At 54.0% G+C, this 12002-nt stretch overlaps 1 protein-coding gene across 1 annotated transcript in view; it reads right to left on the reverse strand.

The window, feature by feature from the left end:
* Window positions 1-12002, reverse strand: part of LOC119458664 (1-phosphatidylinositol 4,5-bisphosphate phosphodiesterase-like) — a 134629-nt gene that overhangs the window by 49799 nt on the left and 72828 nt on the right. The window contains exon 17 of the mRNA XM_049671340.1: window positions 11038-11145. Within this exon, the coding sequence (XP_049527297.1) occupies window positions 11038-11145 (108 nt within the window). The remainder of the gene's footprint in view (window positions 1-11037; window positions 11146-12002) is intronic.

The following is a 12002-nucleotide window of genomic DNA, read 5'->3' on the forward strand; positions in this document are numbered from 1 at the left end:
TCCACACGTTTTGCACGTGTGCAGCCTTTGAAAAATGTTGCTTTGGTTATAGCGCAGTACCGCTTATAGCAGACATTTTCGACTCCGGTGACTTACGTTATAAGTTGTCTATGCTGCACTACATTGTTTGTATGTACACATCTTCAAACTTTAATGTACACATCTTCAAACTTCAATGTACACATCTTCAGCACTGGTGCCAGAAGTTTGCATGCTGGTCACATGATGTCGGCGCACAGCTTGCTACTTCTGGTACATATACAGTATAGACCACTTATAACGTAACCGCTTATAGTGCAGGACCGGATATAGTGCGGTCTTTTCAGACTCCCGTTAATTTTCCCATAGCACTCCATGTATACACGTATCGCTTATAGTGCAGTTGTGGGAAACGAAATACCGGTTACAGTGCGGTTGCCTGGGAGTACGGAAGTCAGCGGAGACGGCGAACACTCCCCTCAAACGGGCGCCCCAAGGAGTGCTCGAGGAAGAAAGAGAGACGAAGTGGAGGAGAAGGGCACGTGGTGCGAACTAACAGCCAGTGAGGCTGAAACCAGAATCTTGAGTGCGAGTCGTGAAATATCACGGCGCGCATAGCAAGCGAGGGCCGCGAAACTGCCAATGCCATCCAACGCTCGCTTCACGATGACGGCAGTAAACGAAACTTCAGGGAGCGGGCGGCGCCGGCACAGCACGGCGAAGGGCGCACGCGGAGACCGTGGAATGTGAGGGAGGAGGGCGGCAGGGAAGCGGATTTCGCCTCGGCAACTCCGCTGCTTCGTTGGCTCCCCTCGCCCTCCCTCATAGCTCCCTCCGTGCAGGCGCCGCCGCTACAGCCGGCCCGGCACCCGCTCCCCAAAGTTTCGTTTTCTGCCATTATCGGGAAGCGGGCGTTTGCCGGCGTGGGCAGTTTCGTTGGCCGGCCTGGGACAGCGCCTCTGCTTCCCTCTGCGCCGTAGCCGCAGCGTGCAAGGTCAACACGTGACTAGAAAGTAGAGGAAGCATAAAGGAGAAAGAAGGGTTCACACACGTGACTACGGTAGCGTGGCTGAGACGTCGGCATGTACATGCATGTTCCGGCGCAACGCAGAATCGGCGACCTTGCCATTTGAGCGAGGGTGAAATTTCCGTCGCTTTTCTTTTTCTGTTTTTTTTTTGTTTTGTTCGCGCGTGACATTGCGGGGTCTCTCCTAAGCTTTTACTCTATGGCGGTACCGGAGCAATGCCGGTCGGAGGCGCCGCCGCGTGATTTGGTTCGAATTAACGAGATTCGACTGTGGATTGAATGCAAACGTTCTAGCCGCATTCCTCGACTGTCGCATACGCGTGGCGGCTCTGTGCACATGTTTTGCATATGTGCGGGCCTTGAAAATTGTTGCTTTGGTTATAGTGCGGTACCGCTTATAGTGCGGATATTCGCGAATCCGGCGACTTACGTTATAAGCGGTCTACACTGTATCTGGAATGGGCAGTTATCTAAGCTGCTAGCACGACGCCTCTCACGAGACGCGTCATGCGTAGCCAGGTGCCCACAATGAGCCCCGTGGGCCTCAACACTAAAGTAGTACAAGGAGTAGCATCATCTTGCATACATTCTCATGAAGGTCTATGTAATGCCAAAATCAATGTCATTACCAGCCTAAAACTTGTATTTGCTATCAACAATGTCTGCTGACTTTTACTGCTGCATGTTAATAGTCTAGTCTGCCCGATGCAGACAGTACTTCTGCGGCAGAATTCCATATAGCCTCAATGTTTTATTTCAAAGTAAAGCTATCTTTGCCCCTTCCCCCACTATGCGGGTGGTGTCTTGCAGAATAGACAACTTGGGCCACTGGGTATGCACCCGCATAAACCACTTGCTACTGGCTGCTGTCTGGCCTAGTAGACGACAACACTGGCCACCTAGCACGCACTCGAATAGACAACTTAAGACCTCTGGGCATGTAAAGCTGCGTATGCACCACTGGACATGTGCTCATTCTTGGCCAATCCCTCAGAATTGGTAGACTCGAGAGGTATGGAAGCCTTAAATGTGTTTACATAAGCCTCATACTTCTCTATGCCCTGTACACCTCTCATCAACACTCTTCCCTCAACAAGCATCAGCTTTGTCCTTGTGGCACGAAGAGTTACCAGCTACAGGCAACAAGGTCGGTGCCTGTGTCGTTCATCACAGCTGCTATCTCAATACCTCAAACCAGCTTCACGTCATTTAGATTCCAACATAGTTGTGGATCTGCAGATCTCTTAATTACTTGGTGCTTTCCTGCAATAAACTGGTCCAACATAGATTTTACTATGTCAAAGAACACCATCACAAGCGATTTCATCGAATCATGCCTTACGAACACAAATCATCGATAGTCCCATGCATAATGATGATAATCAATCTAACATACCAACCTTATCCTCTACTCCTCATCCCAATAAGTTATTGTTATAGTAAAACCTCGTTAATTCGACCCTCATTAATTCTGAAAATCGGTTAATTCAGACTCGTCCTCTGGTCCCGGCCGGCGTATGCATTATTCAATGCAATCAAACTCTCGTTATTTCTGACTTATTTGGCCGCACATTCATTGATTCAGACAACTTTTGGAGCTCGGCAGAGCGAGGAGCGCCGCAAAAGAGCAAGAACGGCGCCAGCGTCCAACCAAAACGAAGCGGCGGAGTCCTCATCGCCAGTCATCAGCTGAAATCGTATGTAAATGACAACAACGCCGGAACGCTTTGTGCATATTTGTGCATTTAAAGCCTGTATTCTTGCGTTTACCGCCGCGCATAGTACCGCGTTTGCCGCGGGCTTTCATAATTACGTAATCGTCATCCACGATTGTGTCGATAGCAGCCGCAGCTTTCTCCGCAGCAGTTGCGGCGAACAGTAGTTTCGCTTTTACCCGGTACGCGTATCGGCCGCATGCCTAAAATACCGTGCAGTCGCCAGCGATGATCGCATAGATGGCGACTGCGGTTTTGTCTGCAGTTGTTGCAGCGAATGGTAGTTCCGTTGTTACTCGGTGCGTGCGTCGGGCGTGTGCCTTCAGCACCGCAATGTTCCCGTTCATAATTGCGTCGATAGCGGTCGTGATTTTATCCGCAGCAGTTGCGGCAAACAGTTGTTTCGTTTTGACTTGGTGCAAAGTGGTCAAGGTTGAAGAGCACCGGCTACATAGCAATTATGTTTTCGGCAGCTCACTGGCGAAAAGATAATTGGGATGTGCATGCGATAGTGCAAAGCATGTCGCAAATGAAGGCGCGCGACGCGGCCATGCTGCGAAGAAAGTCGCGAGGCCTCAATAGCCGCTTCGAGAGCCAACAAGTCGTTTTTCAACTTCCGCTATGCTTTTGTGCAAAATAGCAATAGGAGTTGCTCATTCATTCACTAAATAAAAACGCGATGACGTAGTAAGCATTTGCTTATTGTTTTCTGGATACCCTCGATAATTCGACATTTCGTTAATTCGGATGTTTTTTTCGGTCCCGTGAAATCCGAATTAACGAGGCTTTACTGTAATGACACATCTGCTTGACCTTGTGGGGGTCTTCCCCAACCCGTAGCGCGTGTAATCGCAGCTACGTAGGGTTCGGGCGAATAAGGCAACCAGCGAGTCAACTCAACAACGTTTATTGCTGTCAGCAATAAAACACACTTGTAGAGGGAAGTCCGCTCTGTATAACAACTAATAAAATAGGCTTGCCTCGTCGCGTGTGGTAGTCACGCGAACGAGGTCACTCACGGCTTTCAGCAGGTAAAATCCGTCCAGGCAGAAGGTCAAGCGAGGTCAGAGAGGGCGGGGGTCTCTCGGTCGCGCTCTTTTATGCCTTTTTGCCTTTCCGCGAGGGGAGTGTCCTCCTCGCCCGCCGGATACTTTCCCTCTTCCCGCGCGGCACGCGCGTCGCGAGAGGCGAGCGAGAACCGGGAGAGGGCAAAGTGCATTTCTCCCGTGTTCGCCCGGCTCCCGCAGCGCGCGGTGTGCGCGCACGAGATGTCCACCCGGCTGCTGTCGCGGGCGCTCCGTGCGCCGGCGACGGGCGAGCGCCCGCGGGAGAAGGTGGCAGCGTGTGCTCCCCCACATCCTCCCCCCCTTAAGAAGGCCCCCGTACGTTGAGGCTGGCACCTAGGGACGTCCGTTTGCCTGAGTACCCGCCGAGGTTGGCGACCGAGGAAGCGTTGTGGTGATGTAGCCCTCAGCTGGCGGACACTTGATGCCGACTCGGAGGCGGCTGGTCAGCTGCACTGCTCGGGCTTGCGAGGCGGGATCGTTGTCGGGGCTCGAAGGTGACTCTCAGTGCTGCGCCCTAGGTGTCGGCTGCGCTGGAGGGGGTGGTCGTCCGCCGGCTAGCGGTTCGTGCGGCTCCAAGGCCGGCGTAGCGCCGTCAGTACTGCAAGGGCGTCAGTTGTTCCAGCGCGTACTGCAGGCAATTCGCACGGCCGTATCTCGTCTTGCTCTGCTCCTGGAAATTGTTATCAGCAACTGCATAGCAAACTGCACGGAACGTCACTGTGATCAGCAGCATAGTTGGCCGTATCCGGGGACACCATCGACGTCTGTTGCGAAGGGAATGTTCGCAAGCATCATCACCAATTCGAGTCGCAGCACAGGATAATCACCGCACTGGCCCTCACAGCAGTCTTTGGTGAAACCGCACACCCACGCGTCGAGCGTTCACGCCACATTCCCGTCGTGGCCTTGACGACTCGTCGTCCCTACTCGGCGCTCCATGGTCACTAGACGTTCGCTTCCCCGGCAGGAACTACCAAGGTGCCAGCCCGGCGCGGCTGTATGCTCACGCGGTACGCAACGCCACCCGGACTTACGAATGTTCCTCGCAGTCGTCGGGTTACGCAACTAGCAGTCAGATTACCTTCGCCTGCTACGCAAATTGTAGCGCGGCTGCGGGCTCGCCGTTCTGTTCTGACTGCTCTCTCTCACCGATCGCGGTTGAGGGAGGGCCTGATCGTCATCCCACTGCTCATCACGCGGCACGTAGCGTTTCAGGTCGCATACGTGTACCGGTCCGCCGATCGGCTTTCCTTTCTTGTTCTCGAGCCGGTAAACAAGCGAGGAAACCTTCTCTCTCACTAGATACGGCCCGGTCCACTTCGGCGCCAGCGAGGCAGCGAACTGTTTGGTAGCATCGCTGAGAACGTGCTGGCGTCGAAGCACCAGATCGCCCACTTCGTAGTGGACGTTCCGATGCGAGCGGTCGTACTGCGCCTTCTGCTGTGCCCTTGCAGTGCGAAGATTACAGCGTGCTTTATGTAAAGCTTCCGTCATCTTGGCACGTAGATGCGTCGCGTATTCAGCTCGTGCTGACGGCGCGACTGGCATTCCGCTGCGATCCGCGAGAACCCTATCCATCGTATTCGGCAGCTCTCTCCCCAGGTTGAGAGAAGAAGGCGCATACCCAGTCGAGCGGTTTACTGTCGATCGCAATGCAAACCCCATCTCTGGAAGGTAGGTATCCCAGTCCTTATGCCTTTCAGAGAACGCGACAAGCATGTGCTTGATGTTGCGATTGACTCGTTCAGTGGGGTTCGACTGAGCATGGTAGGTTGTCGTTTTCTTATGCTTAATGCCCAGTGCGGCGCATGAGTCAACGAACACCTTTGCAGTGAAGTAGGACGCATTGTCCGTTATCAACTGCTCCGGAAAACCAAACCTGGTGAAAACCTCCATCAACTTATCCATGATCACCCGTGCCGTCAGTTTTCGTAGGGGGAAAAGTTCTACCCATTTACTGAAGTGATCCGTGACCACCAGCAAGAATTTGTTCCTGCTCGGTGTTGTGGGATACGGTCCCATGATGTCACATGCCGCGATTTGCCAGGGAGTCTGGCTGTCGATAGGCTGCATGAAGCCGGGCGGTCGTCCGCCTCGGGGCTTCACGCTTTGGCACACATGACACGATCGGGCGTAGCGAATCACGTCCCGTTTCATGCCTGGCCAGGTAGCGAAGCGACACAACTTAACGTAAGTCTTGGGGCCGCTCGCGTGCCCAGCAATGCACGAGTCATGAAAGTAGCGTAGCAGTGCTCCTCTCAACGCGCGCGGTATCACCACCTTAAACGCCTCACTTGTGTCGTTCTCGGTGGGAATATACCTCAGCAGGACGCCGTCGGAATTCAGTAGATAGGAATCCAGTGCGCTCACAGCATTACCAGCTGTTCCTGAGCGCTCCGCACCGACAGCAATACCAGCTGCCTCCATGTGCGCGGCGGCCGCGCCGCCCGGCTCTCGGAGCCCGTCAAGCACTTTTCGACAAAACGGATCCTTCTGCTGAGCCTCGAACAGCTCCTTTCTGCTGAAGACAACTCCTGCGGAACCGACAACATCTACGTGGTTCACGCTCTCGCCCAGGATCGACGGTTGTTCCGCGTCCCTTACTCGGGCTACGGCCAGGGTTTCTCCCTCGCCTCGGACAGGCGCTCGCGAAAGTGCGTCCGCTGCGGCATTGCTTTTTCCTTTGCGGTAGCGCACGGTGAAGTCGTAACGCTGCAGCAGCAGTGCCCAACGCGCCAGGCGACCACTCGGCTCACTCAAGCGCCTCAACCAAGTGAGAGCCATGTGGTCAGTCTCAATTGTGAAAGCCACTCCGTCGACATAATAGTCAAACTTTCGCAGAGCGAAAACTATCGCGAGACACTCCTTCTCTGTCACCGAGTAGTTCCTTTCCGCCGGCGTCAACGAACGGCTCGCGAACGCAACCGGTCGGAGAATGCCTCCGTGCTCCTGAAGCAAAATTGCACCTAGACCCAGGTCGCTTGCGTCTGTTTGAATCACAAACTCCCTGTTCAAGTCGGGCAGCTGCAACTCTGCCGTGTCAGCGAGCACCTTTGTGAGGCCGCGCAGTGCCGCCTCCTGCTCTGGACCCCAAGTCCAACGCTCGTCTTTCCTTAAGAGCTTCGTTAAAGGCGCTTGCACTGCCGCGCAGTCTGGAATGAATTGGCGATAAAAGTTCACCAATCCCAGAAAGCGTCTCAGTTCGCCGATGTCTTTCGGCGAAGGGTAGCTAAGTATAGCCTCGAGCTTATCCTCACTCGGCAGAATGCGGCCGTTGTCCAACGTGAATCCCAACAGCGTTATTCTGTTCGCAGCTATCTGAGCTTTACTCGGGTTCAACGTGATACCCGCGGACCTCAGCCTGTCTAGGACGTCTCTCAAGTGGCACAAGTGCTCGTCGAATGTTTTCGAATAAACCACTATATCGTCGAGATATGCGAGAGCATGTTGCCACTTCGCATCTCCTAGAACTCGGTCCATCAACCTCTGATAAGTAGCGGGAGCTCCGACTAAGCCAAAAGACATTCTTTTGAACTGAAAGAGCCCGCGGTGACAAGTGAAAGCCGTTTTTTCTTTGTCACGCTCGTCCATTTCGACCTGAAAATATCCCCGACTAGCATCGAGCGTCGTAAAGTACTTCGCCCCGCCTAGGTTAGATACTAAAGAGGAAATGGAGGGTAGAGGGTACGCATCCTTCTTCGTAACCTCATTCAGCCTGCGGTAGTCTACACAAAGGCGATAAGTATCGTCCTTCTTCGGGACTAGAACTACCGGGAAGCCCCATGGGCTGTTCGACCTTTCCACAACGCCTGTGTCGATGAGTTCGTCTGAAGCGCTGTCAAGTGCTTTCCGTTTAGTCAAGCTTATCGGCCGAGGATTACATTTCCACGGCGCAGCGTCACCCGTGTCTATCCTGTGCCTGACTAACGTAGTGAGGCCCGGCCGGTCCGTGAAAATCGCGTCGTATTCGTACAACAGCGATGACAGTCGTGCCCGTTCTCTCTCCGGCAGGCTGTTGACCTCTGACAAAAGTGGGTGCGCTGCCCCTTGCAACGTCGCGGCACAATGTTGTGCTACCGTCTCTCCGTTGCTTTGATCGTCTTTACCGATTACAGTTTGCTCGCTCGGCTGCGGCTGGGTGTGGCCCGCTCGCGCCGCCCCCGGAGACTGGCGTGTCGCCGCAGGCACGGGCGCTTTTGCGAAACGCTTCAAAACACCCGTTCCGTTCTCTCGGTAACCTCCGCTGGCGATGTCTATCAAAATACCCGACTTGGCGAGAAAGTCTCGACCTAAAATAACAGGCACTGACAGACCGGGAAGATGTACGAGGCGTTGTCGCCTGACGCGTCTCTCCCAACGAATAACTAGTCTAGCTGCACCGCTCGATTGTGCTGTGCCGGAAGCAAGGCGGAAAGTGATGTCACTATCTCTTAAGCGGATATTGTTCTCGCGGAGATGCTGCAACACCTCGTCACCAAATAACGAAGCGCTTGCCCCAGTATCCAGTAATGCGGCAAACTTCTTTCGGGCTATCGTTAGCTCGATGAACGGCGCCTGCGAGTCCGCGACATCTCCTACGCGACAAGCCAAAGGCGCAAGTAAATCGAAATCGCCAGTTGTGTTCGAGATCGCCGCCCGGGACCCAAGGTGGATCACCGGCGGCCTCGCCCGTTTCCCGAACCACGTGCTCGACCTTGGCCCGGCGTGCTTGCGCAGTCACGGGCGATGTGCCCCAGTCCGCCGCATTGGTAGCAACGGCCACCGAAGCCTCGGTGGCGTGGGCGCCCGTCGCTCCAATCCGGCGGGCCGTAGCTTCCACGCTCGGCGGTCGGCATGTGCCGCTCCTCTGTTCTCGCATTAGTCGCAAGTTCCTGCCGCGGCGCACTGCGTGCCGCGTTATGCTGTGCTGTTTTCAGCGCGTAGGCGTACGGGTCCAAGGCGCGGTCTGATAATTCCCAACCACGCTGGACCTGCTCGTCGGCGAACGATGCCGACGCGTCGACCCTCGGGGAATGTGAAGCGATCCCGCCGCCGTTCCACGCGCAGCGAGGCTCGAGTGACAGCGCGGCGGGTGGAGGCGGACGGTATGCTCGCGCCGCGAGGATGTCCCCTTGGATGCGCTTTGCTTCGGTGGCGAGCTCGTCTAAGTCTCGGTACCTACATCCCCTGAAGTAGGCCGCGAAAGTCGGGTGCGCTTGCCGTGTGACGCGCTCGACTTTATCGGCGTCGGTGGCGAGAGGACTTGCGAGACGATAAAGTTCGTCCATCGCTCGAACATACTCCAGCAGGGACTCGTCCGGATGCTGGGTACGCAACTCCAACTCTCTCCTCAAACGCCACTCGTAGTTGGCCGGAAGAAATTCCTCGCGGAAGTTCGCGCGGAACTCTTCTACTGTGCGGGCTCTGTGTCCGGCCAGTCGGAACCAACGAGCCGCCTGTTCAGTCAGTGAAGCAGGGACCACGCGCGCGAGAAGTTCGGCGTCTGAAAGCCCTGTTGCTTGCTGATAATACTGCAGACGGTCGAGGTACTCGTTTGCACTAGTGCGATCGTGGTACCCACTATAGGTAGGCATGTCTACCTTAATTCGTGGTCGCTCGCTCTGCGACGGGGCCCGCATGGTGTTCTGCAGGGCGCCGGCTAAGCTCTGCATGACTTGCAGCGCATTCTGCAGCATTATTTCGCTTGACGGAATACTACCGCCCGAAGGTTCGGACGCATCCGCAGCTTGCGTCGAACTATTTAGAGGCATAGGTGGCTCTGAGTCCGCGGGACGACGCGGCGAGGTGTTAGGCGTGTTAGGCCTACTCTCAGGCCTAAACCCTGCCAACGTGGCGTTTCCGCGATCCCGACTGTTCCACGTGAAACACTCAAAATCAAAGCTACCGGTTTGTTCGGAAGCTGCCGCCGCGTTAGCACTAGGCCTCTGATTATCTGCCGCGACCTCCGACAACATGAACAAATCTGGAAAGTCAGACAAGCCCGTCGCCATTGTTTACTGCAACTTCAGTAGTCCCAGCTCCAAAAAACAGAAAAGAAAACTCGCCGTGTTGCCGAATTCGAACCACGTTGGTAGCGCCAAATGTGGGGGTCTTCCCCAACCCGTAGCGCGTGTAATCGCAGCTACGTAGGGTTCGGGCGAATAAGGCAACCAGCGAGTCAACTCAACAACGTTTATTGCTGTCAGCAATAAAACACACTTGTAGAGGGAAGTCCGCTCTGTATAACAACTAATAAAATAGGCTTGCCTCGTCGCGTGTGGTAGTCACGCGAACGAGGTCACTCACGGCTTTCAGCAGGTAAAATCCGTCCAGGCAGAAGGTCAAGCGAGGTCAGAGAGGGCGGGGGTCTCTCGGTCGCGCTCTTTTATGCCTTTTTGCCTTTCCGCGAGGGGAGTGTCCTCCTCGCCCGCCGGATACTTTCCCTCTTCCCGCGCGGCACGCGCGTCGCGAGAGGCGAGCGAGAACCGGGAGAGGGCAAAGTGCATTTCTCCCGTGTTCGCCCGGCTCCCGCAGCGCGCGGTGTGCGCGCACGAGATGTCCACCCGGCTGCTGTCGCGGGCGCTCCGTGCGCCGGCGACGGGCGAGCGCCCGCGGGAGAAGGTGGCAGCGTGTGCTCCCCCACAACCTTAGCTACCATTCCGTGCTCAATGCACGAAACAGCGCGGCAACTTGAAATTCGCTGTGAAGTTGAGGGGGTGCTCTTGCATGGGTGGGGGCGCTTGCTCGGAATTTTGCTGTACGTGCTTCCACTCCTTTTTCCATTAAGACTGTCTGGGACTGGAATGACCTTCCCACTGATGTTGTGCTCTACTCCGACCCACTTCATTTCAAGGCTGCCACTGAATACATACTTCACTGAAGCATCAAACTATCCCTCATGTAGTGGCCACGACATGGGGTCTTTGAGGAACAAACAAACAAACAAATCAAAAGCTAGAACTGCACGATAAAACAAGTTCACGTCTTGCTTGCGCCCACATGTGAGGAATGCTCACAGCTTTGTTTGCTGGCCAATGTCACTGAAAAACACTAGTTTTCACAGACTTATTTGCTGGAGGTAGCTTCTACATAACATGCGTATACTCTCGTAAATCACAATACAACTCTTATTTCCCCACTACCTTTACTGTCGACCTCATGGAGTGTGCAGGGCTCTGGGTACACGCAAACAGTTTCGCGTATTAAGCAAATTAAAAGCACTCCTCAAGTGGAGTAAGCAACAGCTTCAGGTTGTCCTCCCAGCACTCACCTCCCTCGCCTTCCTCGGTCGGTGCGATGATGGTGACCGAGGCGTCTTCCTTCTCTTCCTCCTCATCGTCATTCTGAAGCTGTCCTTTCCGCCAGAGCTCCAGTTCACCTGCAACACCACCGCAACGTAATGTCATTATCGTGACAACAACAAATTGTTCCGCATGGTGCATCTCAGCCAACCTTCCCGAGCAGTTAAAGAACAGGTTCGTAATTTGTGCCACCCTTCACACGACTAGTAATCAAACAAAAGACCCACCTAATGCGGCATTGTTATCATGAACATTCTTGAAGGCGCTGACTTCTTTCGGCAACCAGAGCTGCTCAACATCCTGCCCTTACCCATACAACTTGGCTTTTCATAATGTTTTAAAATAATTTATGGCATCTAAATGACTTGCTGTCCACTGCCTAGTTTAGCATGGCTATCCAACATCACTTAGCATAAAGCAAAGGCATGTAAACATTAATGTGTATGTCTTTATCTTTGCATTTGATGCTTAGTTAACTTCTGTAACCTTGAGCTGTTGATATGGCACTGAAACAGTTGCTAGTTGGTCCCCCCGCCTTCAAAATTTTAACATGTTAAGCATTCGTAATAAACAGGCAATGCCTAGGTCCATCCACATTGTCCAGCCATGAATGTTAGATACTGCTACGAATAATGGGTTTCAACATGTTATCAAGAGTACTGGTAAAATAAAAAGGCTCGCAGGTCTGCATTCTCTTATGCTAGCACTCCCCAAACACTTGCCCAGGCAAGGTCCAAAGTTTACGGGGCGTGGGTGCCGCGAAGAAGCCTAACATCAGTCAAGTTTTAGCTCGCAGCCATTAAAATTATTCTGGTCACGTACGCTCGTAAACATACCAAGGTTGAAATCCACGCCGAGTGGCCTGGCTCGGGGAAGTATTCTGCTTTATGTCAGATCCCACATCCCATAAACTTTCGACCCTGCCTGTATGTGC

Source organism: Dermacentor silvarum, chromosome 7 (genome assembly GCF_013339745.2).
Source record: "Dermacentor silvarum isolate Dsil-2018 chromosome 7, BIME_Dsil_1.4, whole genome shotgun sequence".
Taxonomy (NCBI): domain Eukaryota; kingdom Metazoa; phylum Arthropoda; class Arachnida; order Ixodida; family Ixodidae; genus Dermacentor; species Dermacentor silvarum.